We start from the raw sequence: 20,738 nt of genomic DNA on the forward strand, positions 1-20,738 counted from the left end.
TCTCCACATCACTCTTGTGTAAGTTGAATATTGGACCAGAATTGGCTTCCAAACTAGTTGTGATGTCACAAATCATGCTCGTAGTCACGTGCCTTAAACTTGGATTTTGTGAGCACAGAGGAACTTTCCCCCTTCGGCTTCTGCACAGTGAAGCTCAAATATCCAACTGAAGTAACAAGAAGAAAAACACATTTGTGAGTGGAGGGGGAATTTAATAAATCTATTGTGACTACTATATAAGTTGAGGCTGTAAGTTCATTCTTCACCTTGACTTTGGAAACAGCAGTTGACTAAACAGTCTCACCACAAAGTCCATGTAGTTGTTCTGGAGCTCTCCATCATTTCAAGAATGAACCTTCCATCTGGGCTATTAAGCCAACATTTAAGTCCTCAAAGTGCTCAGAAAAATGGAAATTTCGACGTGTACGATTCCACGAGAACAGGGCAACTCCATCGCCTGAGGAAGATCATGTGATATAACTGACAGCTCCAGAACACTTTCTAATGGACCTTGTGTTAAGATTGTTTTGTCAACTGCTGTTAGGAAGGTCATAAATAAACTTTATTATTTACTAATAAATAAAAAAGTATAATTAATTCATTAGAATAATAGAATATTTTATTAATTAGATTAAATAATAAAAAACAAATAATAGTTAATAGTAGTCAATAGTTAATTACAATTATAAGTCAAATGTACACCATTAAAAAATCTCTGTACAAAAGACATACACATCCAAAAAAATCGACATACCACTGTGGAAAAACAAACACCTGATGCAGATGCCAAGTGTTGTTCTGTTTTAATTTCCAATAACAAACAACTGGCTTGTACATTTCCAGACAAAACAGACAGACAAAGTGTTATTTACAGTGAATCCCATGTACATTTCATTTCTTCACATATACAGACATCCAATCCATGTACAATATTTACACTGTTGAGTCAGTTACTCTGCTGCTGAACTAACTGAGCAGGTGTCAACGCCAGTCAAATCACACTGAGTGTATACATGCACACTAATATCCTACTTAAAACAACTCACAGTAAACCTGGATTATCACTTATCCTGGTTTTCAGAAGCCTGAATTATGTGATTTTGGTTATTTAAAAAGAAACTGGGATATTCGTGAGCCAAAAATCTCAAAAGATGGATGGCAGTGATCAGACATGTTTGTCATTATAGTGATGAATGGAAACATACTCTTTCACTGATGAAAGAACTGAAATATTAGTTTGGATTAGATGAGATAAATAATTGAAATGCTGATCAGTTGCAGGAGAATTCCTGCATAAATACATAAAACTAAACACACTCTGATCCAGCACCTTTCAAATTTTTACAAAAAGTAGAAGATATGCATGGATATGAATGAACAGTTTACCAATTATTCCATGTAAACATCAAATTTCAAATATAACCAAAGACGATAAAACTTAGACTGATTACCAGGATACTAGTGTGCATGTAAACATACTCAGGAGAAAGTAACAGATGGTGGAAATCATTTGTTTCACAGTCTAATCTGAACAAACATCAAAAGCAGAATGATTACATGAATCAGTTAATGAATTTGAATGCACAGTAATTAAAACAAAAGATATTTTCATTTTGCATCCATTTATCTTTTGGATTATTCTTACAAAAAGAGTCACATGTGGTGGAAATCAGGGCTGCAGCTGACACTGAAGACACTGAGGTCATGTCCTCTGTACTTCAGGTTGAATTGAGGACAGTTTATTACAATTCAAAGTTACAAATGATGAGTATTTTCCATAAGAATGTAATGAAATTTTCATGGATGAAGCATTTAGATTGTAAAGACCTCATGACCTTTTCGCTATTGCCGTGCTCAGCACAAACTTTACGTTTCTAACCCCACTACTGGTAAGGCTCTAAGAATAGATTCATCAACAGGATGATTTTTGTTCATACTGAGGCTGTAATGAAGCCTGTGGGTGGATTATATAAGCACTCAGCTGCAAGAGGGGAACTGAACCCACAACCCAGACTGTTAGTGCCATAGAGCTACACATCAACCACAATAACCAGGTCAATCTCACACTTCACTTACATTATATAACTATAATGTCATTCACATCTACATTTACATTTTAAGGTCATGAAGCAAATAACTATGTACACTCTGTGCCACTTATATAATGTTAAAACTCTTCAGCATTTGTTCCTAAATCTCTAAAGCTTTCATAAAATATCTGTCTGTCTGCTTCAAGTATAAGTTAATTCACAGGAATATCACTGGTGTCAGGTAAAAAAACCCTCAAATCTGCAATATATGTTTGTGAAACGACACAGTGAAGGACTGTGGGTTATGAGACACACTCTGCACGCAATTTTCAAACTGATCTCTCACGTCAAGTAAAAACTTGACTTACAAGAAGGTACAATGGGGTCCAAGCACATCGAAGGCCCAACGACCAGAGGAGCCATGTCATTTACAAGTCCATGGTGTCATGCTGCCAATTAGTGGCATTTCTGCGCCATGGAAAGCAGAGTAATGTTACATATTCACTTTATCAAATGTGTTTTTCATTGGTATTACAACACTGGTGCATGTACTGGGTGTGCAAACCACATTTGGTGACATTTGAAAGATGTACTGGTGATCTAAGAGCACAGTTGTGTCATAATGCCACCAAATTTGGTATGAATAACCTGGAGCATATACACAATGGTGACACCAAATTTGATGTCATTCTGACAATCAATTGGTGACCTGCTGCTAAAATATCATCATTAAATATTCAAAAATGCATGAAATAGATATAAACAACAAGTTGGTAACATTAAAGGAATGTAATTCAGAGATACAATAGGAAACAATAAGTTACAGTGTCAGTTATGGTTGGATTTGCACCTAATTGAAGAATCTATTGTGAGAAAAAAAAAAGGTTTTCTAGTACCTGACTTCCAAATTTCCCAATTGTACCATAGACAGTGTGGACTGCAGTAGCACTTCTCACTGAAATTAAAGATAAAAAATTGATTGGAAGTATAAACAATATGGTGCGAACACTGTCGGACACCCGAGTTACAGCTCTGAGGTTTTCCCACTGCCAGCATCCAGCAGCACTCTTATAAAGTGACTTTGATATAAAAATAAAACAAACACGATAGAAGATGAGTAAATCTGGGTTGAGTGTGATTCAAAAACACACTGATCTGAGGTAGAGTGACAAACGGGGACGCTGACTGGTGAAATACCGTGAGGTTTTCTGTTATTTTATTTATCCTGTATCATTCAGGATTTTTTTTGTCTCTCATAATTTTCTGAGGTATCTAAAATAAACATATTTTTGGCCCTGTAACCAAAACATCGTCTAAAACAATTCTCTCTCTCTCATGTTCTGGATTAAATTTCAAGAAATTAAAACTAAAGAGAAAACTTGGACAGAAAATTACTTTGAGATGAAAATACGTATTAAAAGTGATATTTTGACATGTTGGATTTTAGGTAGTTGACTCATCTCTCAGCTCGTCACATTCATACCTTGTAAGCGTCGATAGCTCATGGCAGGTAAAGATACTGTACACTTAAAAAGAATAGAAATCCCGTTACCCTGCCAAAAAGAAAAACTGTAACAAAAAATGTGTTCTTCATCAACAAAAAAAGTGTACAAAACAACACTGATGTTTTTGGCTGCTGTAAATATGTTGCAGACATGTTTCCTTTGTACAATAACCGATAAAAAATAAAACACGGCATTAAAATACGGCTTCAAAATGATACAGCTGAAGGTAAAAACACCTTTTCTTGTTTATCACAAAAACAATCAACAACTTCAAGCTTAAAAGATAATCAATAATCCTTCCATTAAAACCACAAAAATACTTCTCTTTCCCATTTAAGTGGGCGTCTCCCAAAACGGGCCTCTTTCCATAAAAAACACCTGTCAATCAAATGATGGTTTCCATTTTAACCGTGGTGTCCTGTGGCTCCGCCCTCGTCCTCTCACTACAATAATCTTCTTTGTCTCTTCTGTCCAATCAAATGATGACATCTTATGTGCAGCTCTTTGCTCCCACCACCTTGTTTAAGAATTATTTTTATTGATCATTCAGAAGATGTTACTGCCACTGCTCCTCATCAGTGAAGTAATGTTAGTCCCGCCCTCAGGCAAAGAAACAATACTATTGGAGCTTCTCGCTGTCAATCGCAATCTTCTGACAATCAAAAGTCCCGCCCTGTGGCAAAGAAAATGTGTTACTGGTTCTTTTTGCTGGTAACAAAATGTCAATCAATCAAACCATAAACGTTAGTCCCACCCTCTGTGGTCCTTTCACCTGTCCATCAAACGATACTGTCCTGCAGCAGCGGCTCAAAGTCCTCGTCGCTGGCGGTGGGGGGCGTCTCCTCGTCGCTGCCGGGGAGCGGCGTGTTGATGTGAACGCCAGCCAGCGAGGACAGCGACTCTTTGCTGTCTGGGTGGGGCTTGTCGCTGAGGGACAGGTGGGAGGACGAGGAGGAAGGGGAGGGTTTCTCGGGGATGAAGAGAGCGACGAGGAAGGCGACGACCACGGTACACGCCCCCAACAGGAAAGGTGGGCCTGGGATGAGAGCTCGCTAAAAGAGAGAAAAGAGATCATTTTATTCATCTGGAGCTCAACTAACTAAAACATGTCCACAATTTAAAAATGAAATGAAACTGAAATATATAGAATAGAAATAGAAAAATTAAACAATATTGTGAAAAATGCTCATCACAAATTCCCAGACGCCAACAAATAACAGTCGTAAACCCAAATATTAACTCACAATGATATAAAACATTGTTGTTATCAAAGTTGTTGTAGATACATTTTCTGACCAACTAACTGATTGATCAACTCAACATTTCAGCACTAAACTGCAGATTCAGTTTATGAAGAGAAAGTGAGAGAGAGAAACTGAAATTTTCTTCCAGATTTTCTTTTGGCTTGTTCCAACCCTGCTGTCAATCCAGTTTCACACCTGATCCTGTTTCATTCCTGAGTAAATGTTTCTCATGTTGAATATTACAGATGAGGAATTATCACTTTGGTGACTGTCATTTAGCGCCATCATCAGGTCAAAGATAAAAAATCTGAGATTGAGGTTTTCAACAACTACTCCACTTGTTGGGTAGTAAATTCCTAAAAAGGGATGAGGTGTATTTGAACATATATCATACCTCAGTGGGACTGTGCAGAGGCAGGGGGTCGATGTTGAAGTCTCCTTGGATGGGGTCCATGGTGTTGAGCTCGACGTTGAAGAGGAAGAAGACGAATCCGTACAGAGCTGGACCCAGACCGTTACACAGACCTCTGATTCCTGTTATCATTCCCTGGACCACACCTGCAGAGGAAGAGACACTCAGGTCAACTCATCTAGTGGGGGGGGGGGGGGTCATCAGTATGTTGAGTATAGTGTGGTTGGCTCATTGTATGTTGTTGCTGACACAGTGAATACTGTATCTGCTCATATATTTAGCTGGCAGAGCTGGCAGTGGATTGATTTCACTGCCTGGTTTAGTAAAACAAACTTCCATCAGAAAAAAAATCAATAATAACACAATGACCTATTGATCTGAGGGAGAGAAGAGGAGAGAGGAGAGGTGAGAAGAATAGAAGAGAGGAGAAGAGAGGAGAGGAGAAGAGAGGAGAGGAGAGGAGAGGAGAGGAGAGGAGAGGAGAGGAGAGGAGAGGACAAAAGAGGAGAGGAGAGGGGGAGATTTTCTTTGTCACCTTGTTTATCAGGATCAGCAGACTGTGACACCAGAGCAGAGACTGCTGGGAAGGTGATGGAGGACATTGCTGCTACAGCACCGGCTGCCCACATCATCCTGTTAACACACACACACACACACACACACACACACACACACAAAGTTAAAAGTGTGTATATCTGACTTCTTTGTGATATCGTCCATACTGTTTTTCAGTTTGCTGAGTATCTGACATCGGTCTGACCATTTTAATAATAGCTTCCTGTGAAACAGTGTTTACTGCAGAGAGATGCAGAGGTGTGAGCAGCTGCCAGTGATGTAGACTAGAGTTGTATTCACTTAAAGTATTTATTAATGGAACATACACTCACTGGCCACTTCATTAGAGCCACCTGTGCAATCTAATACAATCCAGTACAACAGCTCTGCCATAAATTCTACGTTTATAAAGCTTATACATTTTCAGTTTTTGTTGACATTGTCAGAAAGGTGATAATTCTACTTTATGTTTATCATTGAGGTTGTAGTGGGTGGTGGTGTAGTGGGGTGCATTATATTGAAAAGTGTTCCTAATATTTTGCCCCCCTCATATATGTTAATGGAGCGGACAAAATATTAGGAACACCGTTCAATATAATGCAACCCAGTATACCACCAACACCCACTATGACCTCAATAATAACCAATCAATTAACCATTCGCTAAACCCCTCCCCTAAACAGCAACTGTCCAATCATATCTTAGCAACCATAACTAGACACAGCAGGCCAGTCAAGCTCTGGATTTCTCTACATGTAATAGTTTACATGGTGCTGTAGTAAGAGAGATACTTAAAAGTAAGTAAGTATTAAAAGTTTGCAGGATGGTGTCTTTTTTTTTTAGCCTTTCCAAACCAAAAATTCAACAGCAAAAGTGTGAGGAATGGATGAAATAGAGTAATTATCTGCTCTAACATAAGCTACAATTGTTAGCATGTCCAGCTAACAGTAGTAACCAAATGTTCCAATACCAGGAGTACATACAGTATATCATTAACTAACTACATTAATTTATGGTGTTACAGGTTGTGTTATGTTAAAAAATCCCTGTTCACGACTAGTACATCACCGTATGGTATCTAGTCCTACATGCTATCAGAGTTTAGGCTAACCTAATGTAGCTAACGCAGGGCTGTTTACACTCCAGCAACTCCTGCTAACCTTATCAGAGATAGCATTACATTTTCCAAACACATCAGTTAGTCCTCATTGTAAAAGTCTTCTCTCTTGTAACATTAAAAGTGAAAACACTGTTTGAAAATATAAAGAAGTGTGTGATGCTGAGCAGCTAAACAGGCTTATATTAGAACAAAATAATCTGATTTTACATTTTTCCTTATCATACTAGGACTAACCAGCTCTAGACTGATAGGAGAACAGTGCTGCACCTTTATTTCCATGTCTTCTACATGGATCATCAACTGGGAAGGATGCTGAATTTTTGTATGGGACACAGCTTTTGTTCCCATCAAGTACATATTTTAGACACCCCTTTAAGTCAGCAAAAGAATATCAAAATTTCAGCCGGCAGAATAGCTGGCTTGAATTGAGAAGCTGCTTCTGTCTACTTCTGACCCGTTGTTTCACCTTGAATTTTGAGTGGTAAATCTGCCCTCGTTATTAGTGTGAACTGGCGTGTGGGTTGGTGAAGGGTCAATTAATAACTGAAGTCTCTTATCAAATAAAAATTGCAAACGAACTTCCCTGAATTATAGCTCTTCACCAGCATCAGCTTTAAAGTTTCATTACCTGGTCTGGACGAATCAACAATGTTTATGATATTAGTTAGCTATATTAATTGAGCCATATTGCTAACCATTCCCTCTATTTTAAGCTACAACACATTTTACTTGGCTGCATGATGAGATATAGGTGCAAAGCATCGCACTCTAGTATACAGTAACAAGCCGCTAATTGGATCGTAGGCAGTTGGTAGCAGGAGTGTAGGATGTGCCCCCTGCTGCTGTCACAGACAACACACACACACACACACACACACACACACACACACAGATCTCACCATGGCTCTGATCCGAAGCCATACCAGGCCAGCTGAAGGATCTGGAAGCCCAAACCCAACAGAACAGTGTTTTTATTACCCAGAGTCCTCATCAGCAAAGTGAGGAAGAGGGTCTGAGAAGACAACAAAAGAGAAGAAGGGAATTTAAAAATTGTTATAACCTTGTACTCCCACAAAAAATCATTACAATGTATCTCTATAATAAGTAGTAACAGTAGCAGTTGTGCTAGTGTGAACACATTTGATTATTGGTGTCTCTGGCCACATTTACACTTGTCATATCCAGATAAAATCCAGATGTGATTTAATATACTTTCTGTATATTCTTCTCTAATGGAGACAAGTCATCCATGTGTTTGTGTAAATTTAAATAGCTGTATGCTGTCTAGCTTAACTGTTATTGTAAGTAAACTTCTGAAGCTCACAAGTTACCGAACAGCTTCAGGTGAGCTGGAGTGCAGACTAGCATGTAGTGCAGGAAACCCAAGACACATGCGATCAGATTTGTGATCTGGCTAACTGAGACGTACACAGTATATGTGACTAATAACAAATTAAACTGTATTAAATCACATCTTGATTTAGTCTGAATATGAAACAATCGACATGACAAGTGTAAATGGTGCTTATGTGTATTTGTGTATGTGTGTGTTACCTGTGCTACAATGGACAGAATGCCCACCACTCCAATAAACACAGCGATGGTTGTGGAGGAGAAATTTATCACCTGGAGGGACAGAAAGAGATATTATTATGATTATTACTGCAGGTGTCATTGATAAAATGACACATTTCATGAGCACAATTTAAAAGAACATAACGTTAAACATACTTTTGTCATTTTAATATACAGTATATTTAAAAGCATATCAAAGACAACATGATGTTGTTTAACGGGTACAATCTTAAGTATCTCTGTCCAACATCAAAACAAAACATTAACTTTTAAGTCTCTCAGAGGACTTTGTGTCCTAATTCCTAAGTAGTGTATCTATTAGATTTCCATTAAGAGTAGAGAGTGGAGTAGAAACATCAAAGGTTTGTTGTCTTGTGAAATGCGTACATTTGTATTTTTGGAGTTTACAACAAGCTTTAACTCAATAAAAGAGATCTGGTTACAGTCTTGTGCTGTTGGGTTGTTTTTAAACAGATCACATGATGCAATAAAATGATTATTAAAAACTTCGGCAAAATCAAATGTTTGAAATCTCTTAGACATGAGAGATTTTCTGTAGTTCCAGCTTCTCACTTGTTGGCATTTGCTGCTTTTCTTTGTCATACATGATAGTAAACTAATTATCTTTGGGTTTTGGACTGTTGATCAGACAAAACAAGTAATTTGAAGACGTCTCATTGGGCTTTAAAAGACTGTGGATTTACAATTTTTGACAAATATACAGATAAAACAATGAATCGACAAAATCATCAGAAGATGAATCGCTGAGGAAACTAATCCTTAGATGCAGCCCTAATGAAAATGTCAACGATTTTTTAATGTCCTGTGTGAGATCACACATTTTTACACACAGTGGCTTTAAACAGCAGTCGTAGTAATATTAGCAGTAATAACGTTAGTATTGATAGAAATGCTAGTATTTGTAGGGACGCTCCGCGGGGAGCAGCAGCGTTATCTCACCTGTCTCAGGTAGAGGAAGAAGCTGGAGTACTGTCCGGCCTCCGGCAGGTAAGACAGGAACACAGTGATACATATCAGCAAGACCGTCGAGTCCTGACCCACCTTCCTCAGAGACTGGAGGAGAGAGAGACAGACAGAGAGAGGGACAGAGAGGCAGGAAATACAACACCGGCACGGTCAGACGATCAGTAAGTCTCCAATCAACACCTGAGACTCAAAGGGGCATGTTACAATGCATCTGATCTGTGTCCTTATAGTATTTTATTATTAGCTTAGGCTAGCAATAACAGGCTTCCATACACACTGTAATCCCCATGCATCATTAAATTATCAAAATAATGTTACTGTGTTGAGGAACACTGAGATGCCTTCGCCCAGGTCTCCACTCTACATACTGTGTCCAAAAACAGAGAAGAGAATCAAATCATTGAGAAAAGACTTCATGCAACTACAAGGCAAAACAGATCAATCTGCTATGAGTTCATTATCATACAACCAACCAATCAAATACTGTGCTGTTTATTATTTGTTACTGACAGCGAAAGGGTCTGCCTGCTCCCAGGATATAGGCGCCCCCCAGGTGTTGAGCCTCATCTTGTCCGGCAGAGACTCGGGCACGGCAAGCAGGATGAAGCAGATGTCGGCTAGGGCGATCAGCGTGGCCACCAGAACCACCAGGTTGTCTCCATACCAGGCCGACAGGTACGCCCCGATGGCCGGACTCGTCACCAGGCTGGCCGCGAAGGTAGCCGACACCTGGAGGGTTTAGAGGACAGGAGGGATGAGTTTTAGAGGATGGAGAACCCTGAGCGTGGAGAATTTTTCCCTATCAGTCAATGTTGGAGATCCTTCTTTAGTGTCATCCCCCATTTACATCAGCAGGTAACACTTGTGTGTACTAATTTTAGAAAGACAAACATGAAGGTTGTTTTTCAGGGGGGATGTCTGTACTCTGATAAAGCTGGCGTGTCAGTTTCTGCTGTGAGATGGCAGATTCAGTGTCAGTTATTCAACACCATCGTCTACCCTCCCGTCGGTCTGATGGTATGAGGTCATTGTTATGTTTATGTCATTGCCTTCATGAGTCCTTTGAGATACTTTACAGACGCCCTCTGTAAGAACGTTCAACCTTTCAGTGTTTTTCAGTGCCTGCAAACACAAACTAAATTTGTTTCTGTTCAGTTTTGTTAAATTACTTCACTGTCACAAGTTTACAGACAGTAGACGATTAACAGAAAAACGTATACCTATTCATATGACAACATATCTTATTATTCTAATTGTTTCTTGTATATATGTATATATATTTTTAGATGTATATATGTAGTTTGAATTCAGGGACAACACATCAAACATGAGCCCTTACCAGACCGTAGGCTGTACTCCTCTCTCTTTCATCCGTCACATCGGCAACGTAGGCGAAGATGACCGAGAAGGTGACAGAGAAAGCTCCAGACATGGAGATCATGGCGAAGTACCACCTGGAGGATGAGCAGGTGTGAGGAAAAACTCTTATAATCGCAGATATATCTGCATCGGTGTGTATGTAAGCCGGTGAACTGACAAGAAACTGTACTACAGAAATACCAAAGATATGTAACAGTTTCACCATGACATAGTTTGTCCACCAGACGGCACTGACAAGTTTATTTTTCAACTGTTAAAATGTCTCGCTAAGTACATATCTTGGTAACAATTTGGTCACAGGCTGATACATTATTATCTAATTCTTCAGAAGCTTCAGATTCTGTTTCTGTCAAGCTTTGTAGAACTTGCTTGATGGACTTGTATTACATTAACATTATGTGCCAAAAGAAAACAATGAGTCCTACCAGGGACTGAGCCTCATCAGAGGGATTGGGGCGCAGGTGAAAAACACGGTGACTAATAGGAAGGACCGCCTGCCCCACACGTCTGACAGCGCACCAATCAGAGGAGCAGACATGAATGACAGTAGACCCTTGACAGGAAGAGATGGAGTCGGTTAGTGACAACAAACACTACCCTTGCTTATGCTGATCTTTGTGTCTGCAACAGTGATTTTTTTTCTGAAGTGTTGAAGTTCTTACCTTCACACCCTGAATGAGTCCATTCATCAGGAAAGTGTGCTGGGGAAATGTTTCATGTAAAACCTAAAAGGAGAGATACAACAAAAACATTACTAAGACCTAAACAACATCACAGTCTCAGCAAAACACTGCCAACAACCACTGGTTTTCACCATTATGGAGGAATATAGTGCCAAGATTCATGGTTTGTGGAGAAAGATAAAAACTTTGTTTCTTGCTTCACAAGATACAATCTATTTATCTCGCTCCACAAGATTCAAATCACATATCTTGCTAAACAAGATTCAGACTGTGTATGTTGTTCCACAAGATTTAAAACATGTATCTTGCTCCACTACCTTGCGAGGCAGCTGGATTGGCGAGATCGCAACATTTCAAGATCACGCAAGAATCCTGTAAGGCTTCAAGTTATGTGCTTGTGTCCGAACCTCCAGTTGTTCGGACCAATCAGTGTCCTATTCATGCGTGATCTTGCAAATCCAGCTGCCTCACAGCTGGATTTGCTGTGAAAAAGTGATATATGGTGATTGACAGATGGTTCATCCAATCACCTCCCAAGTATTTTTTGCCTGCCCTTTTCCAAGCAGTTTCCAAGGCTGACTTCTCAGATGGTTCTGTGTAACAAACCATCTGGCGTGTCAGGTTTGAATCTCCACAACACTCAAACTGTGTATCTTGCTCCAGAAAATTCACATCATGTATCTTGTTCCACAAGATTGAATCTGTCTTAGCCAGTGTCTACACTGGACACGTTTCAGCCATGTTTTTCCGACATCCATCTCAGTTTTAATCAGTGCTCCTGTCTACAGCTGAAGCGTAACGGCTTGTATTTCACTTGCATGTAACTGCGACCCTACTATCGTCCATCTCACACTTTTGATCTCCGATTTTGTTTCAAACTAAAGTTACAAATGTAACTACAGTCCTGTGAATTCTGACTGACCACCAAGTACAGCGTATAATACTTGAATTTTCACCATCTGAGGTGGTCAAGAAGAATTTAAGCTTTCAGTACTTGACAGATTTGCATCCTTACTGCTACAGAAAATGGTCAGTCAGAATTTACAAAGTCAATTAATGAGGTTCATACTAAGACCTACTTTTAAGCAAAAAGTAGACAGAGCGTTCCCGACGCTGATCGGGTGAACAGGACATTAATTACACGGGACATGCCGTCGCAGTGAGGTGCTGACACTGCTGACATGATGTGACGAATCTTGAAAACTTCTAGTCGTCTAGTGCGCGGCCTTCCCCAAATGGGAGCAGGTCCCGCTCTTTGCGAACCCAATCAGATGCTCCGATGTTGATGCAAATATGTGACCACCATCTTCCCTCCACCACACACTGTTACTTACGGTGAGCATGGGTGTGGTGAGCAGACCCCAGGCGAAGAACTCCAAGAAGATTACCACCACTGCATGATACACACTGGGCCTGCCGATACCCTGCTGGAGCTGAAACACACAACACACACACACATATATATTTTACAATCACTATTCAATTTTAATGTGACTACAATTCAAGTTTACTTGTCAAGTTTAGTGGTGCTCAGTCTGTGAAAACAGTTATATATGATGTCTTCAGTGGCCTTTTCAAGGAGATATTTTAAGTCTGTGAAAATGACATCACAGGTAGGACATCATTGGTTCTCTTGGCTTGGGATTGGAAAGTACAAATTCATAGCAGAACACCTACGTTACAAACTGGGGTTGCGGAGCTTAAAAGATGTTTCCATGCAGCGAGAGTCTAATGAAAGACGGAATCAAATTGCATTGTGGGGATTGTAGGATCAAGCGTTTATGGAGACTGACCCATTCTAGGGACTAAATGTCAGGATATCTTCTGCACTGATTTTGTCCTTGCAAGTCCAGTGCAATACTAATCATGGATATTGACAAAGATAAAGAGAATTTTTGTTAGCACGATTTAATAGCATTAACAAACAAAAAGGCATGATGTGAACTATAGAATAATACACACACACAAAAGAAACCTACCAATTATAAACTTAATAAATAATGATTTTATGGTGTAAAGGCACTTGTCTGTTAAAGAGCGGGCTGGGAAGTAAACTAATTCTCTAACACTGTCGAGTACTTTGACTGAAATTAAAATAGAGCAAGTATTAAACTGGAGCACTGCACATGAAATGATTATCGACCTACTGACACTCTTAGATGATGAGTAATTCTCTGCACTCTGTACTATTAACCTTCATGTCAGCGGGTGGGAGTCTGTATGATATATATATTTTAGATTATCCTCTATATGTAGAGGATAATAATTACAGGGTGATGATTTCCGTTATCTTCTGATTTTATTCGGTCTCCTTTGATACTTGAAACGGAGCTGAGCAGATTTGGAGGGAACTTTACTAAATTATGTGTCTCAGCTTCTTGCCTATCCAAAGGGAGGAGAAACAGTAAGTGAGTGATGTGTTTGGTTTACTGCTACAACGGAAAGATTATGAAATAATCGCTTTACTCATTTTTCAAGCAAAAATGTCAAACATTGTCTGGTTCCAGCTTCTCCTATGGGAAGATTTTCTGCCTGTCTTTGTTTTATATCATTGTAAACTGAGTATCTTTGGGTTTTGGACCTTTGGTCTGACACAACAAGACATCTGAAGACGTCATCTTGGACCCTGGGAAACTGTGATGGGCGTTATTCAGTCATGCAGCGTGGTTCTATGAATGATACTGTTGGTCTGTTTGGTTCAGACTGAATTATCTCAACAGCTATTTGGATGGACTGCCATAAGATTTTGTACAAACATGTAAAAACATAACTTAGCATGTTAGTATTGTCACTGTGAGCATGTTATTTTCATTACAATTTATAGACTAAACAAAGAATCAGTCAACTGAAAAATAATCATCAGCTTAATCAATAATAAATATAACCATTAGTTGCAGCCTTACTTTGGTTCCCATTGGAGAACTTGTTCACTGCTGACTTGTGAATGATTTAATATATACTGACATGTCCCTAATGCCTCTGATTATTTTAGTCTAACGTTAAATACAACTTGTTAGTCAAAGGCTTTTTGACTCCAACAAAAGATTACAGCCACAATATGAAAGTGGTGGACAGAACAAACCCCATGCTGATGAGAGTGGTGCTGGAGGGAAAGTCATGGGTTCATTAAAATTTAAAAGGTTCATCCTCAGGGGAGCAGGACTATCTACAGCAAGCTTCATGGAAATCTAGCTATAGTTGGACAGACATGACATCATTGGCCCTCACAGCTACTCAGGCAAAAATCTGGTGATCTTTAAACATTTCCATACCAGTGCAGTTATGATTAGGACTGCAACTAACAATTGAAATAGATGCCGATAAATGTAATAGTTGGCAGCTGATTGATTAATTGTTGAAGCTCTAATTATAATACATTAGTTTCAGTACTGGTCACAAAAGCAGCACTCATAGCATTCCCTTCATACAACTAATACTCAGCAAAATTATGATTTATTTAGTGTTAGAGCAAAGAATAAGTAAATAAGATCATGAATCTGGCCAGACATTTGATGCCAACCTTTGGTACTTGACAGTTTCTGTCCTCTGTGTTAAGGACACATTTTGGTCAATACCAAAATAATATTGGTTGAAAGTATAATATGGTAATAAACAATATGTTTACCTCATATTGCCATTTTATTACATACTGTTTATGTCTACACATATATACCTACCTGTATATTACATAGCAGTCTATTTATAGATTAATTGTAGTTTCTCAGTAATTTCTCAGTAATTCTTAACACTTTTCAAGTCAAATGAAGCATCTTACCCCACCAATATGAAGTGCTAATTGGCCATGAAGCCACAGCGTTGTGTCAAATGTGTTGATCCTGGGAGAGAAGCTGATAAAATTGCTATTTTCCTGGAGAGTTGACACACTTCAAATCTGTCAAATAGGACAGTTGAGTTGACGCAGTCAAGATGCCGATAGCGTGAGGTTCCCTGAACACATCAATGTGCAGTTCCTACCAGATTTACATTACCAATGTGCAGCATGTTACCAGGTCACTGTATACAGAGTTTCTTCAGTGCTTTAAAGCCTGAAACAAAGATCACCTCCACTAACATCATAAAAACTAATTAAAAACTTGTACTTACAAAATAATAAAACAAATACAATATAAACCTTCAGGGAAAATAGAGCAGAGGCACTACATCACACACAAAATGCATTAAAATTAATGAGCTTGGCAATTACACCATAATCTACTAACAAAACCAATCACAAGACGAGACACGTCAGGATCTGAAACCCTGCTATTAGAGGCTGCAACATTTATTTCCAATAGTGATTAATCTGCAGATTGTTTTCTTGTTTAATCGGTTGATCATATGGTCAATAAAATATCAGGAAATGATGGAAAAATGTCCATCACAGTTTCCCAGAGTGCAAACTGACATATTCAGATAGCTAATTTTGTACTAACAACACGCCAAAACCCAATTATATTCATTGTACCCTCATGGAAACCAAAAATAGCAGCAAATCTTCACATTTCAGATGCTGGAGCCAGATAATGTTTGGAATTTTGCTTAAAATCAATCAATTAAAGGTATGGTCCCATTTTAATTTACTTAAGTTTTGTTTATTATTTGAACTATTTATATTTTGTTATTTGATTTCTCATAGACCTCGAGCGTCTCCATACTGTTGATTATTTTTTCAATTAATTAATTAATTGTTCAATTCATAAAGTGTGGGAAAATTGTAAAAGAAATAAAATTAAAAAAGTCCATGATAATTCGCATTAGCTCATGGTGATGTCTTCAAGTGTCTTATGTCCAACCAACAGCCCAAAACACAAAGATATTCCGTTTACAGTGATAGAAAGCAGAGAAAAGCAGCAAATCCTCACACTGGTTTGACATGTTTGCTTGATGCTGTAACAACACAAAATTCTGTCTTTTGAGATAAAGGCAATTTTAACAGCAAGCTCCTGTTTCCCTTCTTCAGATAATGTAAACGAAAGACTATTTACATGAAGGATGTTAAAATGGACGCTGGTAGAGACAGCAGTGTTGAATCTGCAGTGTATTTCAAGTGGAGAGCTCTTATGTAACAGATAATGGATCCATGCTGCCACATTAAACCTGCTCTGCCATGTCTCCATTACAACACACAGTCTCTTCATCCCACTATAACAGCCATTTTGGACCAGATCTCTGTTCGGGCTCATGTTCGATTTAGTCATTCATTCATTTTAAATCGGATGTATTTTTTCAACTCTTATTTTTGTACGGTGGCATTCACATAAACATTTCAATCCATTATGAAACGTAGAGAAAATTTGAGCTGTGTTGTCCATCCTCAGTGATACTATTGTTGGTTATTTTGCTGTAAAAACATAAACGTCCCCCTGCGTACTTTAACAACCTGTTATGTCATAAACATACCGACCATTTTGGACTGAAATTAAAGGCTAACTGTAGCTGTCTATGAGGGCTTTTGAGGTGTACAGTGCATAGTTTCACTGGGTTTAATATACAGTCAACACAATTTGATTCACAATTTAAAATCTCGCGGATTAAAGCAGGATAAACAATCGATCAGCTTGATAAATTAATAATAAAATATAAGTAAAATGGCGGGTCATTAACCCACCGCTGCCCCGTCCTTCATGATGATCTTCTTCACCAACACCACCCGGCCGGTGCCCGCCGGCTGCTCCCCCGCCATCTCCTCACACCTGCCGCTGGTCACGAAGCATCCCTGCCGCGTAGATATCCGCGGTTCTCCGGGTGCTTCCAGGATTCCTCCTTATTTAGCCCCGAAGAGGCTAAACCGTGCTAAGGGATAATGTCAGGATATAAACCGTGCTGAGGTAATATCCACAGTGTCTCCCGGTGGATGCGCCGTCAGGTTAGTCCGTCAGTCCGCTGCACGGGAGGTGTTGTGCTGCTCACTGTCAAGTTAGACAGAAACAGGAGGTGACTTCCGGGTCGGGTTAAGCGTCTTTTCAGAACCGGATACTTCACTGTTTTCACTCAACCGACCGTTATTTGCAGCAACTTTAGAAAGATATCACTGTGAATGCTACTTCAGTGGGAACTCAGTTTGTTTTTGTTTACCACAATTTGCATTTCTTTGGAAATGTACTATTTGTATCCACTGAATATGTCAGAAACTGTTTTACGTGATTAATTGTTAAATTCCATATTCATAAATCAAAATTTATAAGCAAGAGGCCAATCTTGTCTGAACAATAAATTCAGTATATGACCAACATATATATTTTTTATTACAGAGCCCTTAATTTATCCCGAGCAAAAGGTATACCCCTTAAAAGATTGTAATATACATAACCCTATCCATTTCTACTGCTTATGCAACATAGTTGACATTTATTTTGAAAGCCAATTTACTTTTCTTCCTGTCTTAACAATTCACCTTGACTGAGTCAGAGCAGTCCGGTTCGGTCCATGACTGGTTTTAAAGACCTGGACCGAGTCTTGGCCTGGTTCACTCGGGCCAGAAGGGTACAGAAACAGACTCGGACAGGGTGCCTTTGATGTGTAAACCCTGAAAATGAAAATAATGCAAGTAAAATAACGCAACACCATCAAGCTCGCCAAAAACATCTAGCACCAGACAGGAAATAGGAAGATCTCGCCTTAACAACATGAGCGCTTGATAAGAAAACAATGTCACAAAACACTGGCAAACAGAAGGTTAAATACCTGGAAATCCCCTCCAGTCACTTAGAACTGAAGAAGCCCCTTGGATGAGAGGCGAAACGTTTTCCAGTTTCTACAATCAAGTCCAGTTTCCCTCGATTCAACCGTCCTTAAATAATCAGGACCTGGACTGAGAATCTTCACAGACACTGGCAAACAGAATTTATTTTATTCTCCTTTTATAGTTATCCCCATATGATTGATTCATATCAAAGATTTTAACCTCAGTCTCAAAAATTGTGTTTATACATTTGTCAACATTTATCTTTTATTTTTAAATCGAAGCTGTCTTCCGGTTAATTTGACAGTGGCAGACGGAGGTAAATAGTCGTATAGATCACGTGTCAGTGTCTGTGGTGGTGGCTGTAGTGTGTGTGTGTGTGTGTGTGTGTGTGTGTGTGTGTGTGTGTGTGTGTGTGTGTGAATAAAACATGATGAACGGTGGGAAACGTGACCTGCCCGCTTACATCATCAATCAGCAGAGAATCTGACCCAGAATGAGACGATTTAAAGCTCAGCTTTCAGACTCTAGTTTTTTATTCTTTGTCAGTACATTGATAATAAAAATGATGATGTCATTATCTTCATCTTCTTAATAATTTTGGGATCAAAAGAGGAGGCTGGGGTCTGAATATTAAGCATGAACTGGAAAGCAAGAGGTCATTTTTTTGTTATCAAAGGCGATAGTGGGGAATAAATATTAATAAATAAACAGTTGCTATGAGGAGGGAAGCAGTCACATACTTTTTTGTAGCTTCGATAGCATAAATGAGCTGCAATCATATTTGAATAAACAAACAAGATGTGACACTGTGTCACCAGAGATGAGAGCATTACAGTGTTCATGTCCACAGCTCTTCTCTGTGATTCTGTGCTTACTGGTGTGTTCACCCAACACTGCATCCTGTCAGATGTACTGGAAAAAGATTCCACATGAGCAGAACAAATAAGCGCTCAAAAGCCAAATGTTGGACACTTCCATCAGCACATAAATGTAAAATGTTATTTCAAATCCACAAATAAGAACAAGTGATTCAACACCTGTAAAGGCATGTTTGTGGAGCAATTGTTTTGTTTGCAAGGCTTTATTTACCTGCATGTGGGATAAATAAAGGCCCTGTCAACTTTTTGGGGAATTTACATTATTTAGTCAGGGGGCCCATAGAGGTTTTGACTGGTTTTGGTAGGTTTCTGTGGAGACACAAGATTTTTACATGTGCACAATACTGATGCAGTGTATTTTCAACCTTGCCTCCTAGTCATTTTTGAGAAAAACGTAATGCCATCCAGATTATGTTTCTTATCAACATAATGAGGAAACATCTGTTAATAAAAGTGTCTGGCAAGTTGCAAGATATTGATGCAGAACATGGCAATGTGTTTAATTTGTTTTCCTACAACATCTCAGCTCGTAGCCACTAAAGCAGGATAAACTTTTGTGTGTTCTGGCACTCACAGCACCGGTGGTGCTGGTGGTGCTGGTTGGGTTGTGATGGTCAGATTTGGGAAAGATGGTGGTATCAGCTAAATATTGAAAAAGTCAACAGTGAATTGAAACAGGAGAGGGCATGTTAACTTTATTAACATTTAAACAAAACCACAACCTTTTGCTAACCTTAACCAATGTGCTTTTTTTTTTAACTCATTTGTTTCAAACACAGGAATGAATCACTATTATTTCTTGTTAGCACCTTGTCTCTGTCCAAAGATGGTCTGCTGATGTGACAGATGTGGCTTCCATGTAAATTAAAAGAATGATCAAATTAATCACACAAAAATAATGAGTCAAGTTTATAAATGTGCCTTTGATTGGCATTTTACAGATCTGTGTATCTGTAATCTGTACAATATGTGTATAAATGTCTGTTAACAATTTTCTTTCAACTATTTGTCTGTTGACTACACAAAACAACACAAATAAAATATTATTGCCCCTGTTTTTCATAGCTACAGTATTCACTGTGATATACAAAGCAATTCAAGCAGACTATTCAAATGAACTGCCCCAGAGTCCTGTGTTAGCTTAGCTGCAAAGCTGTCATGGCTAACAACAACAACAACAACAACAACAACAACAACAACAACAACAACAACAACAACAACAACAACAATTCCAAAATACAGTTGAATGAACTCACATTCCCAGTCTAACCAAGAGCCTCTACATTAAAGCTACACATATGTACATTAATTACACATTTACCTGCAAAAATACACAGATATATCAGCACAGTATTGTTGTTTCTCTCTGGCCTTTCGTGGTAGCACTGTGCTTGTTTAATTCCCACCTTAAAGAACAGGTTCACAATTTTTCACATCTGTCTTAAAACAACAGTCAGGTGTCCATATGAACAGTGAAAGAGGTTTTCCTCGCTGTAATCATTCCTCCTGTTCATACTGGTTATTAAAAGATCTCCTTCAAATATGCCAAAATCCTCAGTGTGTCCACACAGTCATTTTGTGCATAATTGCATTTAGAGGTTTATCTGAAGCTTATATGAGGCTTCAGCAGTCTGAGTTAGTCACATCAAGTGGATATCTGACACATTTACAGTCTTTTTAGAAT

At 38.8% G+C, this 20,738-nt stretch overlaps 1 protein-coding gene across 2 annotated transcripts; it reads right to left on the reverse strand.

The window, feature by feature from the left end:
- Positions 1-786: 786 nt before the first annotated feature.
- mfsd14ba (major facilitator superfamily domain containing 14Ba) lies at positions 787-17,413 on the reverse strand. Of its 2 annotated transcripts, XM_067574161.1 has the most exons (13): positions 17,100-17,413; positions 12,826-12,924; positions 11,471-11,533; positions 11,234-11,361; positions 10,768-10,882; positions 9,939-10,157; positions 9,402-9,515; positions 8,421-8,492; positions 7,766-7,878; positions 5,727-5,824; positions 5,174-5,337; positions 4,308-4,587; positions 787-4,208 (listed from the first exon to the last, which is right to left on the reverse strand). In XM_067574161.1, exons 1-12 carry the CDS (start codon positions 17,172-17,174, stop codon positions 4,315-4,317), a joined length of 1,533 nt encoding a protein of 510 aa, XP_067430262.1. In that variant the 5' UTR covers positions 17,175-17,413; the 3' UTR covers positions 787-4,208; positions 4,308-4,314. The 2 variants fall into 2 exon arrangements, with proteins under 2 accessions (XP_067430262.1, XP_067430261.1); XM_067574160.1 differs by having other exon boundaries at positions 787-4,587.
- Positions 17,414-20,738: the final 3,325 nt, after the last annotated feature.

The sequence above is a fragment of the Thunnus thynnus genome, chromosome 19, assembly GCF_963924715.1.
Source record: "Thunnus thynnus chromosome 19, fThuThy2.1, whole genome shotgun sequence".
NCBI classification, from domain to species: Eukaryota; Metazoa; Chordata; class Actinopteri; order Scombriformes; family Scombridae; genus Thunnus; species Thunnus thynnus.

Coding starts and splice junctions, on each gene's coding strand:
- mfsd14ba (XM_067574161.1), bottom strand. CDS start 17,174: ATGGCGGGGGAGCAGCCGGCGGGCACCGGCCGGGTGGTGTTGGTGAAG. Junction 11,362..11,470: donor GACTCATTCAGGGTGTGAAG/GTAAGAACTTCA, acceptor CTTCCTGTCAAG/GGTCTACTGTCATTCATGTC. Junction 8,493..9,401: donor TCTTCCTCTACCTGAGACAG/GTGAGATAACGC, acceptor CTGTCCCTCCAG/GTGATAAATTTCTCCTCCAC.